This window comes from Oncorhynchus clarkii, chromosome 25 (assembly GCF_045791955.1).
Source record: "Oncorhynchus clarkii lewisi isolate Uvic-CL-2024 chromosome 25, UVic_Ocla_1.0, whole genome shotgun sequence".
NCBI lineage: Eukaryota > Metazoa > Chordata > Actinopteri > Salmoniformes > Salmonidae > Oncorhynchus > Oncorhynchus clarkii.
Genome location: NC_092171.1, coordinates 22,021,378 through 22,044,804, shown reverse-complemented (window position 1 = coordinate 22,044,804; position 23,427 = coordinate 22,021,378). Strand labels below are relative to the sequence as shown.

General features: G+C 40.8%; 1 protein-coding gene across 1 annotated transcript in view; it reads right to left on the bottom strand.

The window, feature by feature from the left end:
• Nucleotides 1-14,667: 14,667 nt before the first annotated feature.
• The window catches only part of LOC139383504 (homeobox protein SIX6), a 49,232-nt gene continuing 40,472 nt past the window's right edge, over nucleotides 14,668-23,427 (bottom strand). The window contains exons 2-3 of the mRNA XM_071128062.1: nucleotides 16,517-17,184; nucleotides 14,668-15,448 (exon numbers count right to left, since the gene is read on the bottom strand). Coding sequence (XP_070984163.1) covers nucleotides 15,286-15,448; nucleotides 16,517-17,088 — 735 coding nt within the window. The 5' untranslated portion in view covers nucleotides 17,089-17,184 and the 3' untranslated portion in view covers nucleotides 14,668-15,285. The remainder of the gene's footprint in view (nucleotides 15,449-16,516; nucleotides 17,185-23,427) is intronic.

Here is a 23,427-nt window from a genome sequence, read left to right as displayed (position 1 = left end):
TTATTGACTCTGTGACCAATGAGAGCTTTATGGACGCTACCCTGGCGTCCGAGCTGGGCATCCCACTCAGCCCCTCTCCATTCCTATGGGCGTTAAGAGCTCTGGACGGGCGCTCTATAGGCCGGATCACCCACAATACCACCCCCATTAACCTACTGTACATGTGTCAGGGAACCACAGCGAGATGATCCAATTCACGCTTAGTAAGTCTCCTCAGGTTCCCGTGGTATTGGGATCCTCTTGGCTCCAGCGACACAATCCCCTTATTGACTGACTGGTCTGCTGGTGCCATCGTGGCCTGAAGCCCGTTCTGCCATGCTCATTGCCTGAGATCAGCGCAGCCTTCCCTGGGAAGTCTTCCTGGGGGCTCGGAAGTTGCCCCGGACCGCTCCACTATTCCCGTGGAGTACCAGGACCTCCTGGTGTTCAGTAAGGCCCAGGAGACTTCGCTTCCACCGTACCAATCCTATGACTGCGGGATCGACCGGCACCCCAGTCAACCAGGCATGCACCCCGGTCAACCAGGTGGCGCCCTGTTCCACTCTGATCTTTCACCTGTCTTTGCGTTTGTCTCCACCCCCCCCCCCTCCAGGTATCGGCCATCATCCCCAGTGTATTTATACCTGTGTTCAATGTTTGTCTGTTGACAGTTTGTTTTGTTCGACAAGCCTACCAGTGTTTTTCCACTTGCACCTGTCTTTTTCTAGTTCCTGTTTCCTAGTTTTCCCGGTTTTGACCATTCTGCCTGTCCTACAGCGTGCTTCGTGCATCCCTTGATAATAGAACACTGCCACAAATTTCTATTCTTCCGACCTGCATGTGTTCTTCCCATTATTTCCCTTTCACATATTTTAACCCCTATTAATTTCACAAAGCTCTCACCAGCAAATGTCAAAACAATATCCACTTATTTCTAATAATTGTTTGAGGCAAGGAAGTTGACTGAGGATCCAAGTTCACATTAGGCCCTTTGTGTGCACAGAGAATCTTGATGATATGCACATTGATTGACTTCACTACATAGGCACCAGTCAGATAATAGCTGCATATTTCTGAATTGTTTCTTGTAACAAATGTGAGATTGTGAGTGAGGCAAGAGGGACAAGGCAGACAAACTATTGATCTGTCTGGAGCAATGTAAAAAGCAATTTACAGCATGATGAAAGGGTGGACTTGGAAAACTGAATTCTTTAAGACATACTTCTACAACACTTGAGAAACTGTTCTGTAGAATTAATTTGGAATGTCTGTTCTTATTGTCTATGTAGGTTTCTGTTTGTCAAATATGTTTATTGTAATATATACACATATATACTGTTCAAAAGTTTCTAATTCAAGTTCATTTTAAAATGATAATTGATCATTAGAAACCCCTTTTGCAATTATGTTAGCACAGCTGAACACTGTTGTTCTGATTAAAGAAGCAATAAAACTGGCCTTCTTTAGACTAGTTGAGTATCTGGAGCATCAGTATTTGTGGGTTTGATTACATGCTCAAAATGGCAGATGCCTCACAAGTCCTCAACTGGAAGCTTCATTAAATAGTACCCGCAAAACACCCGTTTCAAAGTCAACAGTGAAAAGGCGACTCCGAAATGCTGGCCATCTAGGCAGAGTTGCAAATCTCAGGCTGGCCAATAAAAAGAAAAGATTAAGATGGGCAAAAGAACAGACACTGGACAGTGCTAGCATGCAGGAGTCGCCTCTTCACTGTTGACGTTGAAACTGGTGTTTTGCGGTTAAAGGGTTTTCTAATGATCAATTATCCTTTTAAAATGATAAACTTGGATTAGCTAACACAACGTGCCATTGGAACACAGGTGTGATGGTTGCTGATAATGGGCATCTTGTAACGGTTTTCTTGAGGTGAAGGAGAGGCGGACCAAAACGCAGCGTGGTGGTTATTCATGGTTCTTTAATATAGACACTACACATGAATAAACTAACAAAACAAGAAATGTGGAAAAAAAAACTAACAAAAAAAACAGCCCTATCTGGTGCAAACACAGAGACAGGAACAATCACTCACAAAACCCAACACCAAACAGGCTACCTAAATATGGTTCCCAATCAGAGACAATGACTAACACCTGCCTCTGATTGAGAACCATATCAGGTCAAACATAGAAATAGACAAACTAGACATGTAACATAGAATGCCCACTCAAATCACACCCTGACCAAACCAAACATAGTTTGCTTTGTATGTTTCTATGGTCAGGGTGGGACAGTACCCCCGCCCCCAAGGTGCGGACTCCGGCCGCAAAACCTGAACCTATTGGGGAGGGTCTGGGTGGGCATCTGTCCGCGGTGGCGGCTCTGGTGCTGGACGTGGCCCCCACTTTACCATAGTCTTAGTCCACCACCTTGTCCGCTTCCGTGGCCTAACCACAGTGACCCTACTAAATGACCCCTCTGGGCTGAGGGGCACTGGCGGCACTGGGCAGACTGGCGGCGCTGGGCAGACTGGCGGCACTGGCGGCGCTGGGCAGACTGGCGGCGTTGGCGGCGCTGGGCAGACTGGTGGCGCTGGCGGCGCTGGGCAGACTGGCGGCACTGGCGGCGCTGGGCAGACTGGCGGCGCTGGGCAGACTGGCGGCGCTGGGCAGACTGGCGGCGCTGGCGGCGCTGGGCAGACTGGCGGCGCTGGCGGCGCTGGGCAGACTGGCGGCGCTGGCGGCGCTGGGCAGACTGGCGGCGCTGGCGGCGCTGAGCAGACTGGAAGCTCCGGCAACGCTGGAGAGGAAGGCTCCGGCAGCGCTGGACAGGCGGGGCGCACTGTAGGCCTGGTGCGTGGTGCTGGCACTGGTGGTACTGGGCCGAGGACACGCACAGGAAGCCTGGTGTGGGGAGCTGCCACCGGAGGGCTGGTGTGTGGAGGTGGCACAGGATGGACCAGACCGTGAAGGCGTACTGGAGATCTTGAGAGCAGGGCTGGCACCAACCACCCTGGCTGGATCTTCACCCTAGCCCGGCAGATGTGGGAAGCTGGGATGTAGTGCACCGGGCTAAGCACGCGTACTGGGGACACCGTGCGAACCACCGCATAACACGGTGCCTGACCAGTACCACCTCAGGATGAGTATGGAGAGCTGACCCAGGTGCCATTAAATCCCTGACACGCTCCGTCGGGCAAATGTCATGCCTCATGCACCAAACCAGCAACTCCCTCATATCTCTCTCCTCCAATTTCCCCATTAACTCCTTCACAGTCTCTGCTTCGCTCACCTCCAACACCAGCTCTGGTTCTGATCTCCTCCTTGGCTCCTCACGATAAACAGGGGGAGTTGGCTCAGGTCTGACTCCTGACTCTGCCACACTCTCCCTGTGCCCCCCCCCCCAATACATTTTTGGGGCTGACTCTCGGGCTTCATACCGCGCCGCCGTGCTTGTCTCTCCAACTCCATTCTCCTATACCCCTCTTCGCACTGCTCCAGCGAATCCCAGGCGGGCTCCGGCACTCTCCCTGGGTCGACCGCCCAACTGTCTCTCTTTCCAAGTCGTATAGTCCAGACATTGCTGCCTCTCCTGCTGTTGCTGCTTTTCCCCACACCGCTTGGTCCTGTTGTGGTGGGTGATTCTGTAACATTTTTCTTGAGGTGAAGGAGAGGCGGACCAAAACGCAGCTTTGTGCTTTTCTTTAAAAAACAAGGACATTTCTAACTTTTGAACGGTAGTGTATATTACAAAAAATGTATTCATTTGGAATGAGTTCATGAGAACATAAGCGTTTCAACCCTTTAAAAAAACATGAAAAAAATCACACGTGTAAAGTTTCACATGAATTTTGTAAATGTACATTTTTCACGTGAACAAATTACTTTACATGACCAAAAGTATGTGGACAACTGCTCGTCGAACATTTCTGTCCAAAATCATGGGAATTAATATGGAGTTGGTCCCCCCTTTGCTGCTAAAGTATAACAACCTCCACTCTTCTGGGAAGGCTTTCCACTAGATGTTGGAACATTGCTGGGGGGACTGGCTTTCATTTAGCCTCAAGAGCATTAGTGATGTCAGGCACTGATGTTGGGCGATTAGGCCTGGCTCGCAGTCGGCATTCCAATTCATCCCAAAGGTGTTCGATGGGGTTGAGGTCAGGGCTCAGTGCAGGCCAGTCAAGTTCTTCCACACCGATCTCGACAAACCATTTCTGTATGGACTTCGCTTTGTGCACAGGGGCATTGCCATGCTGAAACAGCAAAGGGCCTTCCCCAAACTGTTGCCACAAAGTTGGAAGCACAGAATAATCTAGACTGTCAGTGTGTGCTCTAGAGTTAAGATGTCCCTTCACTGGAACTGAGGGGCCTAGCCCAAACCATGAAAAACAGCACCAGACCATTATTCCTCCTCCACCAAACTTTACAGTTGTCACTATGCATTTGGGTAGGTAGCGTTCTTCTGGCATCCACCAAACCCAGATTCCTCCGTTGGACTGCCAGATGGTGAATTGTGATTCATCACTCCAGAGAATGTGTTTCCACTGCTCCACAGTTCAATGGCTGCGAGCTTTACACCACTCCAGCCGATGCTTGGCATTGTGCATGGTGATCTTAGGCTTGTGTACAGCTGCTCGGCCATGGAAACCCATTTCATGAAGCTCCCAAAGAACAGTTCTTCTGCTGACGTTGCTTCCAGAGGCAGTTTGGAACTCGGTAGTGAGTGTTGCAACCGAGGACAGATTACATTTACGTGCTACCAGCTTCAGCACTTGACGGTCACGTTCTGTGAGCTTGTTTGGCCTACCACTTCACGGCTGAGCCGTTGTTGCTCCTAGACATTTCCACTTCACAATAACAGCACTTAGAGTTGTAGCAGCTGTAGCAGGGCAGACATTTGACTAACTGACTCGTTGGAAAGGTGGCATCCTATGACGGTGCCAGCTGAAAGTCACTGAGCTCTTAAATAAGGGCATTCTACTGCCAATGTTTGTCTATGAAGATTGCATGGCGGTGTGCTCGATTGTATACACCTGTCAGCAATGGGTGTGGCTGAAATAGCCAAATCCACAAATTTGAAGGGGTGTCCACATACTTTTGTATATATGTAGTGTATTTGTGAAAACAAAAAAATCCTGTTCTTTTTTAAAAATTTAGCGTGTGCTTTTGTAACCGTTGGAATTAAAACCTAGGTCTCCTACGAGAGAAGCCAATGTCTTGACCATTAGACCAAGAGAGCCAACACTAGGTTTCTCTTCCAATGTACTGTATATTTATTATACATTTATCTCAATGTCAGAATACTGACCGTTCATTTCAAAATAGGTCTGTCAAACATATAAAATGTTTATTGAGTTAATTGCAGGATTTTGCTCAAACTGAGCTGTAATTGATATAAAAAGCAGTATAAGAATATTGACATCTTGATTTTGTCCAAAGTAAAGGTCAGCAAAATAAGGCAAATTGATAAACGCACGTTTTCTTCCATCTCAATGTCAACTTGTTTTGACATCCCATTGATGTTTTTAGCTGTGTAGATTATGTATTTTGGATGTTTTCAGTGTATTTTGAACTCTTTCAGACAATGTCATTAATCACGATTTAAAAAATGAGTGCACTAAAATTACAAAAAGTTAACTGAGTTAATTGATTAAAGCTGACAGTCCTAATTGAAAATCATCTCTTTGTAGAAAAGTGTCTATTTACATTCATTCCAAAAGCACACATTCACACATTTTTCAAATACATGAAAATACCCTTAAGCCTGTATATTAAAAGTAACAAAAACCAATGGACAGCTAATAATAACAGAAGCTAAAAATAGCTAGTTATCGCGTGGTTAATATGTACCCATGTAAATACACTCAATATGAGCCATCGTTTGTAAAAAAAAATAAAACCATTTAAGCCAAAACATTTATAATGGGAATAAAAAATGTTACGGAGTGCCATCTTGTTCTCATTGACTTGAATACAAAAGTTAGCTTGAATACTTACCTTGGTTACATTCATGTGAATAGGAAAATCTCATTTGTTTTCACTCAGACAAAACAATTAAATAATTTTGAATTAAAATTGACCAGAAAACTCAACACAGTTTAGTTAAACGTGTTATCTCTAGATTTTGAAAACGTAACCATGCATACAAACCAGGAAACAGGATAAAGAATTAGGAGACACGGAGAGCTAGCTTCTCTGTTTTTTCTCTGGGCTTCTTCCAATGGCCACGGACACATTAACACTCTGAATGCCTCTTCCTCGTGGTTGCGCTAAGTACACATGTATATCAATGCAATCCCATGGAGGACTACAATAACAATTGAGTGGACAACTAAGAAATTATAAATAATATTTCTTTATAATGGAATTATTATACTCATATAATACTATTGAGGCAGAATGTGCTATTCCACATGTGGAAATATTGCTACTGTCTGTAACATGTTAACACCACCTTTCACATGTGGAAATATTGCTACTGTCTGTAACATGTTAACACCACCTTTCACATGTGGAAATATTGCTACTGTCTGTAACATGTTAACACCACCTTTCACATGTGGAAATATTGCTACTGTCTGTAACATGTTAACACCACCTTTCACATGTGAGGAGAATAGCACTTTCACCCCCACATGTTTGTTTTTTAAATGTTTGATTATTTGTGGACTGTTTGACAGTATACTGCATTTTTAAGAGATAGTAACATAAGCATTTCGCTGCACCCACTATAACATCTGCTAAACTGTGTACACAACAAATACAACTTTGATTTGATTTGACATGTGAAAGTCAGATTTTCACATGTGGAGATTTCTTACATGTGAAACTGCAAATGAGATTTTCACATGTTAATGTTTTTCAAATGTGAACATGTAATTCACATGTGAGGTAAAAACATGTTATTCTCCTCACATGTGAAAAGGTGGTTTTAACATGTGAACTCTAAGTTGAATACATGTGAAAATATGGTTTCATATGGGAAATTTAAGCTCAACATGTGAAAACAGCCTGTTCACATGTGTAAAACTGCAAATTTCACATTTCTTTTAAGGGAATGACATGCAAACACTAGGTTAAGGCCTGACTGCTAATAACCAAATTATTTAATCTTGCATTTATATTACGAAGCCTCTGGATAGGCTGTAATAAAGGACCAATGGTTTCTGAAAAATAAGCAGGTATGGTATCCCTCCATAGTGAATCAAACTGGGACATCGCTTTGTGGTAATGGTGAGAGAAACACTTAGGGTATTATAGGTGGGTATAGGCAAAAAAAAACTATCATAAACAATATCTGCAGGACTGCTCATAGCATCATAATACCAAATGTAGGCCTGTCTATAGGCATTGTGTTTTTTATACAACCATAACTGGTCTGGTACAAGCCTTTATGCCTAGGCCTACTCCTAAAATGTACAGTGTTTTTAATGAACCATTAATGACCAAACATAAATGAAAAACAAAAAAAATACATTTAAAGTGAGAAGTAGGCATTGGTCAGATTTTTGTCTGGTCTAGACGGACCTTGATTTGTTCCAAACCTAAAAGACAGATTAAAAACATTTAACATCACACATTTTCCACCCACAACAACAACAAAATACAACAACAAAAAACAGTCCATGTTGGCTTTAAAATAACAGAAGCAAGAAGTTCAACATTATCATTATTATTTATTTTTTTAATAATGGAAAATAAAATACAATAAATAGAAACAGTTAAATAGTATAAAATATAAACAATCAAATAGTAGTAACCTACAAACAGCAACAAAAAAGGTTAATAAGTGGCTACAACCCTGCTGTTCCTTAAACCACTTTTTAACTTTTTTTTGTGTGAACTCACGAACACTATAGCCACATGTTTTAAGTTTTCTGTAGTTGGTTCAAGTGGTGAACAGCTTTTAAAGAACATGCAGACTGGGCAAGTGCTATTCTTCACACTGGAACTCTACAGTTGCCATTCACTGCTCCCTTAGAATGTGACCCTATAGATTATAGAGTAGTCACTTGACTACTTAAGGGTTGTGGAGCAAGTCGACGTAACCATTTAAAAAGCAGCTTTACCCACGCTTGTACAGAGATTGCAATATTTTGATTGTCATATCTCCTGGTTGTGACCAATTTGAGACATAAACCATAGCAGCATTAGTGTTAAGGCAGTTTCTTATATGTCTAAAGTTAAATTTCACAGTATTGACCAACTTCTTAACATTATTTTTAAAAGTCTGTTTAGAGTCTGCCTTAATAAAGATGTCAGGAAAAGTTACAAGATGTCTCCTTCTGGAGAAAGACATACCAACAGTTTAGTTCATATTTAAACTAAGACTTGACTGCTGCGAACTGCCATAGCTTCACTTAGTTTAGATGCAACTTCTTCTGCAGTTGTGGCATGTGTATATATAACAGTATCATCTGCATACATTTGTAAATCAACACCATGACACACGAGGCAAGTAATTTATATATAAGCTAAAGAGTAAAGGCTCTAAGATGGATCCCTGTGGGACCCCCATTATGCTGTTGCCAGACAATAATACTTTCTGATTGATACTAACACACTGTATTCTGTCAGATAAACATTGTAGCCTCTCATAAGAGAATCGGTCAAAGGCTAATTGTGGCAGACATTAGGCTATCTATCAAACATTCATTCTATGATAAATTAAACCATGATCGAACAGCCTATTGCCTACCATGCAGATAACATTTTAGTAAATGTTTTAGTCTATCACCCAGAAATCAATGCTTTAATGATTTAATCTAAATTAAATGTAAATTAAAATCATCTTTAATTTGAAATACACAACAATGGTTAAAATTAAAATGTAGGACAACATGTATTTCTATACTCATCCATCAGCCAGTGCACATTTCATAATCTGTAGGCCCACTCTTAGAAAAACTTGGGGTTCTACATAGAACCTCTTGAGGATTTTTGCCAACAACAGCTAACAAAAGATAAGACAGGCAAGTCAAACTCAGAAATGACCTCTAACTAGCTACCTTTAATTTGTTTTAGCTGTTTTGCATTGACATTTATATCCATATTAACTATCCTACTGCATGAATTCGCCTGGTCAGAAAAATGACTAGCTCTCGTCCGACACCATTCACTCACTATGGCAGGGGGAGATCGAATTCCTATTTTGCAACATTGTTGCCGAGGTCAGAGTGGCAAACAGCAAGGTTCATACAAACCTGGGCTGCTGCAAACTAAATGCTAGCTAATAAAATCATCCCATTGGGCAGACACTGGTTGAATCAATGATGTTTCCACTTCATCTCAATGAAATTGCGTTGTTGAATTGATGTCTGTGCCCAGTGAGATACACTTACTGTGGTTATATAGCCTACGGAACCTTTTTTTCTGAGTGAGGTGTTGTGTATTTGTTTTTACTCCGGGAGGCCATCCCAGTTGAGAGATAGCATAGTAAAAAAAACACAACATGCTACTTTAAATATGGTAGTGCCTCAGCAGTTTTCCTCTTGTTATGTCAGTCACTGACAGTCAATCAATTAGCCCATGCCAGATAACATTTTATACAGTTCTAGTTAAATTAATCTAGCCAGCTATCTAAACCTTGTAGTAATCCTGGCCGAATTACTGACTGGGGACCCAGGGCATGGGCCCAGGGACCCCCATTGATTTTGTTAGTCACTCTCATTCAGATATCATATGCACACGGCATAAGTCATGGCAAAATGTGTAGAACTGCAGGCAAAATAGCATTAAAACTGCAACAATTTTACTCCAACCGTTGGCATAATGAGTAGATTGCATTAAACATGCTTTAAAACTGCAAAATGTTCTCCACGCCCTATAGCAAAATATGTAGAATTGCAGGAAACTTACTTTAAAGCTGGAAAAAGTTATTAGTCTTATAAACATAGAAACTTGGTTGCAGTTTCTATGATACAATGGTAAAAGTTTTTGATTTTGTTATACTCTTGTGAATTCTATGGTTTTCACTAGATTACTTGTAGTTGTTTGTCTGTAATTTTTGTAATGACTTGGTGCTGCCTATCTTGGCCAGGTGCTCTTGAAAAGGAGATTTTAAATCTCAATGAGCACTTCCTGGTTAAATAAAGGTTAAAAAAGTTTTAATACATATTTAATACTGGTAATCAGACTGTGTTGTTAGGGGTCAAGTTATATGGCTACCATTTGATTAATGTTTGAAGTGTCATTTTAGGATTACTTTTTTTTTAAAGATCCGAAAAAGCTATTGTTTACCTTATTGTTTAAATTATGTATATTTGTTCGGCCCGAGGCCCACCGCCTAGGCCCACCAAGCACAAAAGTTAGAGCACCCCTGCTATACATGCCCAAAAATTGTAGCACCCCTGCTATATGCCACGTTCATGTGCTAGTCAGAACTAGGTATCTCGGAAATGTCCATGGGTGCATGGGTGCCCTACCAGGTGCCCTCCCGGTTGCACTCCCTATCCATGGTGCTGAAACGCAGTGGCCTCCCTGTCCATGGTGCTGAAACGCGGTGGCCTCCCTGTCCATGGTGCTGAAACGCGTCTCCCGAATTCTATGAGGCCTACACATCATCATAATTGCCGTTGACTGCCTCTTGCCAGAGGGGTGCGGTGCAAGACGATTAGACAAAAGGTTAGGGTGGGACTATGTCACATACTGTGAACAACTAAGTGAAACCCGTTGCTTCTTTGTATTTTTTTAAATTGTTTTTGCTGGTGTAAACTTATATTTTTTTCATTTTTACCTTTATTTAACTAGGCTAGTCAGAGAAGAACAAATTCTTATTTATACACCGGCCAAACCCAGACGACGCTAGGCCAATGGAGCGCCGACCAATGAGACTCCCAATAACGGCCAGTTGTGATACAGCCTAGATTCGAACCAGGGTGTCTGTAGTGACGCCTCTAGCGCTGAGATGCAGTGCCTTAGACCGCTGTGCCTCTCGGGAGCCCTAAAGAAAAAAAAGTGCAAGCGTGCAGAAAAAAGCCAGTCTTCAGGCTGACTTCAGTTTGGAGATATTTTATGAAACATAAAACAACAGGTTATGCGGAGGATATTAGGCTATGTTCGTTTTATTAGAGCTTGGAGGCATTCCAGAAAAATAGCTTTCGAAAATCATAATGCATTCTAACACAATGGAACCATTTTAATTTTAAATGATTAGGTTGTGTGATTGTAAATAAGTAGGCTACCATGACAAGCGGCGTCTCTCCACTCCAGTAAGCAGTAGAGTAGGCTACCACCCAATATCACCACCAGAGGTCATCCGTGGCATTCTCTGGGAGCCTACTGTGAAACGCATGCTTTCATGCAATTTCTTAATGTAAAATGTTTATTAACGTGAATACATGGTAAATAGACCTTCACTATAGTCATTCTGTGAACTTCATTTATGAAAGAGACAATGTTCCAGTGAAGAAAGTACAGTATTTGACTTCAATAAAACACATGCAACACAAACGCGAACGAACATAACTGACTTACAGACAAGCCATTTTCTAGAGTATAAAATATATTCAGGATTCTTATTAATTTTAATACGAATATTGATAGCAGAGTGTTTCCAGTCAGTGAATGTCTTGCTGAACGAACGAGCAGTAAAGTTGGTGTGGCCCTGGCCGACGATATAGCCAACAATAATAGGCCTACCACACCAATAAAACAAAGATAGAGAAGAATCCATGAAATTGTGAAATTCAAGCTAAGAAGAACAAACCAAGAGATATAAAGTTTTGAACGACAGTCATTGCAGAGACGACATCAAGAAAGTGGTCAAATCAAATTAGCACATTGTGGGGAGACGGGACAGAGTGTTTATGGGAAAGGGATGGAGCAGTGTGGGGTCCTCCTTGAGAGCTTTGCTAATTAAGGAGGAGGACAAGCTCTTAAATGCACTTATGTTTCTACGTAATTTAATGACCTCATCCGCTTTAGGGAAAACAGGAAAAACTCAGGCAAGAGGTGAATGGTCTACTCTATGGCAAGTTAGGATATTAAGTCTGTTTTACGAAAAGGGCCTACTACAGGTGATAATAATAATAATATAATAATAACAGTAGGCCTACTAATTATAATAATAATAATACATATATTTGAATATGTTTTTCACAGGACCATACCTAGGCTATAGCAGAGCCTGTTAAATAAAAAATACGCCTAAAACCAGGGGATTTAATATAAACATCAAGAGGCAGAGTGGAGAAAAATATGCCAGAGATTAAACCAATCAAAATAGAAATTGTAGAGACTACTATCACCGTTGGAAGAAATATGCATAAAATAACCCTGTGATAAACTAACATTGATTAGTGATCATTACGAATCAGTTCAAGACACGCGTGTAGAAATACAGACTAATGTGGTAAATAGCAAGATAATATCATGTAACTGCTGCAGGAGAAATAGCCCACGTAGCCATAGCCTACTGTCAGTGCTGACACGAGCTCGCACCACGTTGTGTATCACTGCTGAACTGCTATGACAGATTCGATCATAAAGACTCAACAGCATAGAGGGATTGGAGTTCAAGAGAAAGATAAACTTCTTTCAAATTATGGTTGACACAAACATTGAAATTGGGTCCCATCTGCTTTCATTTTTATATATAGATTACAAACGACACAAAAATCAAGAAGATACCATGTTACTAATATATAAAAGTGCTGAAGGTCTAAGGAAAAATAGTCAATGAATTTCGCCCGATTCAGTGGTTATATATCCAACATATTATATCATATTTTCTTCATTATTCAAAATGTTCGTCATGTTTATTGGAGCACAATTAACGTGTTATAACTGTTGCAAACGTACAAGTCAGTCAGAAAATAGTCAATAAATTGAGAATTAGGCTAAATCCTTTTAATCGTCCTACTTGCGAATTCACATTGCAGCAGCTGCCCCAGAACACACACGCTAAACAAAAATGCTGACTTCCGTACCCAGGCTGGCAGACTTTACCATGACAGCAGTTAATTCTTTGAAGAGGTACAAACTCGTGTTGCTTCCCCTCACAAAACATTGGGAGCGCCCCTTTATTTGCTCGGGGACCGTAGACCGCATCATTAGTGCTGATTACCGCTGACAACTTTATATACTGCTAAAAATACTTTTTCATGTGTGTCCCCTAGTTGCCCTGATTTTCAATAGAAACGGAAATATTCAGCCATTTTGTCCCCATGATTTGAAAGAAACTCAAGCCCCCCCCCCCCCCCTTTCTTCCCCTCACTTGCTTCCTCTCTCTTTTTATCCAAAACCCGAAACATTGCATTTATGTGTTGTTCCAGCTGAAAGACGTTTCGAGGAATACATCTTGTCTCTTTCACTGGCTACTGTAATTAATTGCAAATTGGATGAAAATCCAGGTGTTTGTCCAAAACCAGAACTCTGGAGCCATTGAAAAAACACTAGCCTATTTCTCATTTTCGTTGCTCATTTGGGCTGACATCCTGTTAGCGCGTATAAAGAGGGAACAGACAGTTTAACCTCAGGTGTATGCACGGTTTACCCTCGTCTTTACGTTCCAATAGAACATTATTTGGCATATATTCATCATAGGCAGGGATGTGTGCTAGTGGTAACAATTTTAAATACTAGCCTAAACCGTAATGCAAAAAAACAACAATAACACAAACACTTAAGGGCCTATCTATAGACGGTTAGGTCAAACCCTATTACAAAATAATAACGGCATCACGTCTGATCATAACATCAAACAACCACATGTATCACAGCCATTGCGTTTTTTAGCCTACCGTAACATGGTCTGCTTCAAGCATTTCTGCCTATACCCCCTAAACACGTTAAGTGTTTAACTGAACCATTAATAACCAAATATAAATAACAGACTTTACTCAAATACCTGAAACATGAAATATGTTGTAAGCTATCAACCTTGCAGACTCTCATAAGAACATCGCCATAGGCCTAGTCGTGGCAGACATTAGGCTAGCTGACATTAATTATACGATAAAGGAAATATGGTTCAGATCAACGGTCGAACCCGTCACTTTTCATGCAGATTCAATTCTAGAAAATGTTTTAGCCTATCACCCAGAAATCGATGCCTATAGCCTATCTAAATTAAATGTAATAGGTTTTAAAATGATCCTTGATTTAAAATAATAAAATGGCCAATAGCTATTTTTATAGGCTACTACTCATCAGTCATCCAGAGCACATTTCATATTCTGGTGTTGTGTAAGGCTATTTGTTTTTACTCCGGGACTCGGAGATCATCCCGTTTTGTTTGACGGCCTTTCTCTGACCTCTCGCTGTCATGCCACATTACATGACGCGAGGCATGTTGGCAAATTACGTCGAGGACCTGTCAGGGCACTATAAAGTGTGGCATTATAAAGAATAAAACTAATTTTCTTACTCAGAGTCCACACACATATCAAGATATTTGGTAGTTAAGCAGCCTACTTATTGACATGTCTAAATTCTCAGATATATAGACCACTCCATCAGGCCAAAGCAGAGGCACAACATAATACAGTAGGATGCACCACACCTGTCATAGGACGATATTTGAAATATTCTCTCACACATATATCATATTCTAAATATCGTCCCAAACCCCTAAAATATAATCTAAAGTATCATGCCAAATTAGGCGTTACTCGATAATAATATCAAGTAGGCTAATAATCGGGTAATACAATATCTGCAAACACCATTCTCAATATCTGTGAATAAAAATACTGATGTTTTGTTCTTTTGATCAACAATAATTTTATTAAGATTCTTTAGGCTACTTTTTTGTATTTTTTACTGAAACACATGTTCACTAAAGCGCACATGCTCAACGGGTTCACCTGTGGACAAGGTAAACATAAAAACACCAAGCAAAAAAATATCAAATTATAATAGCGCCTATCATTTAAATAAGTAAATAAACATTATTTATACAACTTTAAAAGTAAAGTAAAAATATTACAGCGTCTTTTCAACATGAAATACCCACAGAAAATAGCAGGTTAGGCGCTCGAATGTCTTCTCCTTTTTCCCTTATTTTTTATTTATTTTGAGTTTCAACTTGAGGCATTGGTTTATTAGTCATCCCTAAAAAGGATCGTGAATATGAATATGTTTTTTCTTTACATTTTCTTTCAGCTTGCATTAGCTTCAGTCATCCATAGTGGAAAACGAAAAAAAAAATGAAAGTAGCCTATAGCTTTAAGACAGGGCATTCCGTTAGAACCCTCATGTTTTGGCAGTCATCAAAGAAGAACAGTTTCTTTCAATTCAAACGCAGGCACTATGACTGTTTTTATGTTAGATTGTTTTTCAGGATCTCCTTCATTTTTATACTGTCAATGTATCCTCTTCCTCCTCTCGACTGCTTTGTGCGCCATTAGATGTCACATTCGCTGTCGCTGGAAGTGATAGAGATAGCCGAGGTGGCGGCTTTGCTCGACAAACTTGCCTCGGGGCTGGAGGCGGGACCGAGTCGATCGACGGTTCCATCATCATCAGCCAAAGACCGAACCGAGCCTTGGGACAACCCTTGCTGTAGCCTGGATAAAAGACAGACGTTGAGGGAAAACTGGAATTAACCACAATCCAATACGAATAGGTTCTGTCAAAGTAATCCTTAATTGAAACATAGTTATTGCTGAGGCCTAGCAATCTGATGCACAAGTGCCAGGCTAGGAGCCCAACAATGCAATTTTATGCTAGTAAACACACAAACACAAGCAACACACAGTAACCCCAGCCCATTTTATGGATTGAGCACATTTTATAGATAGACAGACTAGCCTTGTAATTCCAATATCTTCTTAAAGGAAACAATTCAGATGTATTCAATACACCTGCTACCTTCATGAGTTGATCAACACAAATTTCATTATACATGATTGAACAAATAATATCGTATGGCTCCTGTGTTTCTGTCTTTCATTGAGCAACATCCATAATACAAAATGTTTCAGACATATTGCATGTTTATTGTTAAATTAGGTTTAAAGACTTGGGCCTACACAGACAGCTGTCAATACATGCAAAATGCATTGTGGAAAAAGACAGATAATCTGAACGGAGTTATTGAGACATTGACCTAGCATATTGGCTATATGCTTTAGCTGTTTTGCTACTGGGAAGGATATAGGCTACCATAGATAATGGTCAATTTGGGAAACTCTGTGATTGTATTTACACTGTAAATACACATTATTGGCAAATCTATATAGTCAACTTTGCAATGAAAATGACAAGGGCAAGTCTCATAGTGGAGTTTGTCATGCATTTTACTTCATTTCAATAGGCTACAGCGTTTATGGTGTCATTTCCGTAAATATTATTTATGAACAAAGGTAACTGAACTATAGGGTAGCCTATTGATATATTATAGACAGCTCTATTTCAATGTTTACTCGAAACAACATAACCTAATTCAAATAATTCGATTTAAAATTTTGCCCGAATAATTGCTCGCATTGAAACAAATGCAAGTGCATAGGCTGACTGTGATTAATTCGCAATGCAGGGTTGTTTTTGTTAAAAAGATTACAATAAATGTTGAAACAACTTCAGACCATCTTTGATAAAATAGAAAGGTAAGCTACAGACTGCATCATACATACCTATTTTTCGCAGCCGCCGCTCTATCCCTTTGTCTACGATTTTTGAACCAGTTTCCGACTTGTGTGGGAGTAAGTCCAGTAGCCTGTGCGAGCTCCCTCTTTTTGCTCGGGTTCGGGTAAGGGTCCTGCAAGTACCATTCGCGTAGCAAATGTCGGGTTCTCTCCTTGAAGCAGTGGGTCTTTTGCTCTCCGTCCCATATCGTTCTGGGCAGAGGGAACTTCTTCCGCACCCTGTATTTGTCCACAGGCCCTAGCGGGCGGCCCCGCAGCTTCTCTGCCTCTTGGTAATGCGCCTCCAGCCACAGGGCCTGTAGTTTAGTGTGAGACTCTTTGGTGAACTTGTGGTTCTCCAGGATGTGGTAAAGTTCTCGCAAATTCCCGGTGTGGTATGCCACGATTGCCCGCGCCCTAAGCACCGACTCATTCTTGTTGAGGACTTCGCAGGCTGCCGGGGCAACGGGCAGAGACCAGAGGAAGCGACCTAGGCGCTCAATGTCCCCGCTCTCTTCCAGAGTCTCGCAAACCCCCGCAACCTGCTGGGGGCTAAAATTTAAGATAGGCAGCTGAAACATGGAGGCTTCTCGTTTCCTCTCCGTCTCTCTCTATCACACGCTCCCCTCTCGCGCTTATCCTCTCTCCCTCTCGCTCTCTCAGGCAAAAAGGCAATCCTAAAGTGAACAGATCAACCGTTAAAAACACTGAGGAACTATGCCCTCTGACTGGCTACTGCAGCGATCGGCTGGTGAACTTCGTAGGTTGAAAGTACAAGAGGTATAAAAAAACTAAAACCGAGATACATTTTGAACAGGGAAAAGACAGTCAGCCCCTCTGCTGATTTTCTATTGGACTTGGCAGATTGGTTTCGTGGTTGCCATGGATGCCCGTCAGTAACTGTCAAGTTTACCAATCACGCGGAAAGGGCCACTAAGGGATTTCAGCACCTCCCAGTGCTCGACAGCGCCTTAGAATGTAAACATTTTGACCTTAGCTTTTTGTCTTCAAACCTTTAATTGGATTCCATGTTTTCCTACATCCTCTACTTTGTAAGTCATAGCTGTGAAGAAGAAAAGCGACGAGCCAAATAAAACGCAATACATTTAACAAACGCTTACCTCTCATTGGAAAATAACATCCAAGCAGCAGGCATGACAGATATTATCATAAAGCATACCGTTTTTTAAATTCTGAAAATGACGAATAAAAACAACAGAGAACGAATGTTCTGAGACTACAATAGCAATGCATCCTCTTGAATGTTGTTGTGGCTAATGCAGACTGAAAATCTAGCCCATTCATCCACGCTCTAGAATTGTTCGATTCATTTGATAATCAGAAATATGGCTTTATTATGCGATGTTCAGTCTAGGTTTTTATGCAAAAACAATTGGATTGATTCACTTCAAATTCGGTCCTACTGATAACGTACATTGATCGACATATAATAGTCTTTATTTGATACGCTGTCACATTTTATTCACATCTGTTTCGTCTAATAAAATCCCTGCTGCTACATTGGTTTCTTATTTACACAGTGCACACTACCCATCAACGAGACGTGATTTACTAAACACTGCAGGAAAAAAACGGAATGTGTTTGCGTATAAAACTATCGTGTCACTGCCGGGCTACTCGGGTTTAGTATCAGATACACTACGTTTTGTGCACGGGATGATTTAGTAAATAAGAAGGCGGATAGATAGCGCAGATGGTTTTAAGTGTCGGGTCAGATTATTTCGTGGCTGGCTACAGTGGTAAAATTCATTCTGACGGAAAACACACACACAGAGAGAGAGAGAGAGAGAGAGAGATCCCTTCGGGCTTTTTTTTGCATGAATTATGGGAGGCTCATAGAGCGCGTTTATGAAACTGTCTTCATTCTGCACGTGAAGCTGTTCATTCTCATACTGCGTGTCATAGCTTCTCCATCATTCACAGACATACCTCCAAAATGTTTTGTTTTTTTGCAGAATTTTGCAGAATGGACATAGTTTAAATATATTTCGTATTTTCAAACATCTATACATGTTTTATCGTAGTATCGTAATAGTAATCAAACGCAGAAGTTGGTTTGAATAAAGAAAGCATTAGCACATTTGTCATCAAGTAGGCATTTAGCCTATACTATCAGTGTGCTGTTGCAAAGTAACCAGATAGACATACTCTAGAGGCTATATGAGAGCATTAGACGGATTAAGACGATTAAAGGGGTCACTATTCATGAACCCACATAGGTTTAGCACCTCAGCTCTAAGTTGGAAATATAGTAAATATAAGACTCACTCTCAAGACTGGTTGGTACTAGAGGTTCCACGGGTCTCCTCAGAGTTAGTAAAAACTGATTTCAGTCCCTATGCCCCTCAGTCCTGGAATGACCTACCTTTCACTCTAAAACTTGATTCATTGGCCCCGAAATGTGAATTTAGCTCTCTGATTTAAAAAAAACGTGACCAATGAAAACTGCACCTGTTTTGATTGACTGAATATATTCGTTTCTACTGCCCTTTTTAATGTAATGTAATTTACTTGTAGTGATCATGCTTAAATGTGTTGCTCACATTGCTTGAACTGTTTTTCTCAAGGCACCATTGGAAACGAGACCATGGTATCAATGGGTTCCTTTCGTTAAATACAGGTTAATTATACAAATAAAAAAATAGGCTAATTATCGGTGAATAAGCCTAACTATAGGGCCTCCAGATAGGGCACAGTCGATGGAAAACAGTAGGCCTTATTGTGAAGATGAGTGACAGGGTGCTGGTTTGAAATATTTAGATGCCTTTAAATATTTCATCCTGTAGGCCTATTCTAACCTACATTTACAAGGACACTTGAGTGCATGAATAAAAGATGGGGACATTTTGGATATCATAAACGGAGGTCTGTCAATAAACAATTACGCAGACAATGGAACAGCGCGCATACTTAGGCCTTCCGGTAGCCTAAGCCATATGTCCAAGCTTACAGTAAGCCTGCCTATATGGCGGTGTAAATGTTGATTTCATATGGAAACATAGTTATTAACAACATGCTTTTACTCTTTTACTTAGCTTAGACATAACCTATATATCAAGTGATAAGACTGCATTCACGTTTTTAGAAATTCAAATAAAAAACACATTTCTTGAGGGACTAATAGACACATAGGCTAAGCTAAAACCCAAATACTGTAACTAATTTAAATAAAACAATCAATATACCACGTATATGGTTCTGTTTCGGTCTATGGGTAAGGTTTTGTTAAGTATAAGCTTATATGCTTAAAACCACATTTTCGTCTAATGTTTAATGTGCGCATTTTACATTATTTTAATAGGTATAGGTCTTTAATTGGATAAAAAAGGCAAAATATGAAATAATACATATTTTTCGATGATTGACACAAAAATAATAAATTAAGCTACATTGCCAGTCAAAGTATGGAATACTTATTAATTGTATAAAATACAGTTTGAGGTAGAGCTACAGTGAACATATTACAATTACATACACAACTGTGCCAAAAGACAGCATCCTGACACCGATATCCCCGGATGGAAATTCACCAACTCAACCACACACAGACAGTGGATTTCATACAACGACTTCGGTTCTGTCTATTGCTTTGTTCGTCATAGACCACACAACCCCATCCACAACCAAACTCGACACTGTCTGTGAGCATGATTAGACAAACCAGGTCTGGTATTGAAGCGGGCACATTTTCATTGTTAGATGGGATACCGTCCATTCTATTTGTCTAAAAATTCCAATGTACTGCATAACAAAAATCACACACACACACACACACACACACACACACACACACACACACACACACACACACACACACACACACACACACACACACACACACACACACACACACACACACACACACACACACACACACACACACACACACACACACACACATATTCATTGAGAGAACAATTGTGTCTCAAAGTCATAAATGGGACAGGGACAGGCCAGCATCTTTGTACCATAAACTGGATTCTGGATAAACCCGAATTAGAAGGTAATATGATAGACTGTGTGTGTGTGAGAGAGTTTTGTTAAGCAGTACATTGGAATTTTTTTATGCTTATGGAATCACGTAGTAACCAAAATAGTGTTAAACAAATCAAAATATATTTTATATTTGAGATTCTTCAAAGTAGTCACCCTTTGCCTTGATGACAGCTTGCACACTCTTGGTATTCTATCAACCAGCTTAACCTGGAATGCTTTTCCAACAGTCTTGATGAAATAGCCCCTACACAGCCTGGAGGTGTGTTGGGTCATTGCACTTGAATAAACGTTCAAAGTTCTTGAAATTTTCCAGATTGACTGACCTTCATGTCTTAAAGTAATGATGGACTGTCATTTCTCTTTGCTTATTTGAGCTGTTCTTGCCAGAATATGGACTTGGTCTTTTACCAAATCTGTGTTCAAATACTCATACTTACTGCACTAAGTGTACTATTTGTGAAGTAAATTGAGTATGTAGTATGTTTATGGTCATAGTATATATATGGTTAGTATGCCAAAAGTTCCCGGATGTCGTACTAAATTAGTCAAAATACGAAGTATACAAGCAGTGGACACTATTTCCGTGCTTTTAGGACCCATAATGCAATTCTTAAGAAAATGGGCTTCACAACATTTTCAGATTTAAGAAAATGGCAGAAAATATGCAGCAGAAGTCCAACGACAGCAGATACAAATTCATTGCTTTAACTAATTATGACAAATGTTAAGAAAATGTTAAGTAATGTAATAAAGTAATGACTTCCAAAAAGTTACGTTACACGTTCTGTTGGCTGACAATTTGCTAGCTATGCTATCCATACAAAACGCATAGCATTACAGCAGTATGTACCGGTATGTTAGCTATTGTTCGTTACCTAACGTTAGTTGGTTACTATTACATCGAACTTGCCAGGCAGTATATTAAGTATAATCTAACTAACTACTCAAATTTTATTGACTTGATTATTCACGTCCTTTTTAGCTAAGTGGTATAGTCAATGTGCGTTCTCAATGGATATTGTTCATTCTGTCTATCTACTCTGATTTCAGAGATCTCTCCTCTGAGTGTGGCAGAGCGCAAAATAACTTGAATTTATGAACACTCACTAAGTAAACGTTGGCAAAAAAAGCGTAATTAAATTGTTGCCAGCAGCAGAGAAACAGTCATCAACGCTCTGGTTAACATGAAAACAGCTTAACCAGCTCTGCTAGGGCGAGTAAAATGGTCAGAGTGAGGTGTTCTGTCATTTGTGTCTGGAAGTAGCTAGCAAGCTAGCCAACGTTAGCCAGTTAGCTTGGGTGCTTGACTGCCGTTGTGAGGTAAGAACGCTCAGATCAACCCCACTCCTCAGCTCGAGCGTCCAGTGGTTGCGCCGAGATCGTAATGTCCTGAATTCACGAACGGACAATCTGACAATGCTCTGGATTTACGAAAGCCCAGAGCGCACTCTGAGGGCACTCCAGATTGAATTTACAAACACACCCAAAATCGTAAAATGTCTAGCTAGTCATTTGTTATGCTAACAAGCTAGGAAGAGATTTTATAGCAACAGCATCAACTTCCGGGAAATAGGCGAAGCGTTAGTACGCTCAACTGAAAGGATACCATTCGTTTACAGTATACTAAAATGAACTAATAGTATATATTAGGCAGAATGTACTCATTAAGTATGGAGCATACAGTATGTTAATATGGGTATTCAAACTCAGATAAAATAGGGCTCTCTTCTGTATACCACCCCTACCTTGTCACAACACAACTGATTGGCTCAAATGCATTAAGAAGGAAATAAATTCCACAAATTAACAAGGCACACCAGTTAATTGAAATGCATTCCAGGTGACTACCTCATGAAGTTGGTTGAGAGAATGACAAGAGTGTGCAAAGCTCAAGGCAAATGGTGGCTACTTTGAAGAATCTCAAATACATGTTATTTTGATTTGTTTAAACTCATTTTTGGTTACTACATGATTCCATGTGTCATTTCATATTTTTGATGTCTTCACTATTATACACTCCTCAAAGAAATAAAGGGAACACTAAAATAACACATCCTAGATCTGAATGAATGAAATATTCTTATTAAATACTTTTTTCTTTACATAGTTGAATGTGCTGACAACAAAATCACACAAAAATTATCAATGGAAATCAAATATGTCAACCCATGGAGGTCTGGATTTGGAGTCACACTCAAAATTAAAGTGGAAAACCACACTACAGGCTGATCCAACTTTGATGTAATGTCCTTAAAACAAGTCAAAATGAGGCTCAGTAGTGTGTGTGGCCTCCACGTGCCTGTATGACCTCCCTACAACGCCTGGGCATGCTCCTGATGAGGTGGCGGATGGTCTCCTGAGGGATCTCCTCCCAGACCTGGATTAAAGCATCCGCCAACTCCTGGACAGTCTGTGGTGCAATGTGGCGTTGGTGGATGGAGCGAGACATGATGTCCCAGATGTGCTCAATTGGATTCAGGTCTGGGGAACGGGAGGGCCAGTCCATAGCATCAATGCCTTCCTCTTGCAGGAACTGCTGACACACTCCAGCCACATGAGGTCTAGCATTGTCTTGCATTAGGAGGAACCCAGGGCCAACCGCACCAGCATATGGTCTCACAAGGGGTCTGAGGATCTCATCTCGGTACCTAATGGCAGTCAGGCTACCTCTGGCGAGCACATGGAGGGCTGTGCGGACCCCCAAAGAAATGCCACCCCACACCATGACTGACCCTCGCGCAAACCGGTCATGCTGAAGGATGTTGCAGGCAGCAGAACGTTCTCCACGGCATCTCCAGACTCTGTTACGTCTGTCACGTGCTCAGTGTGAACCTGCTTTCATCTGTGAAGAGCACAGGGCGCCAGTGGCGAATTTGCCAATCTTGGTGTTCTCTGGCAAATGC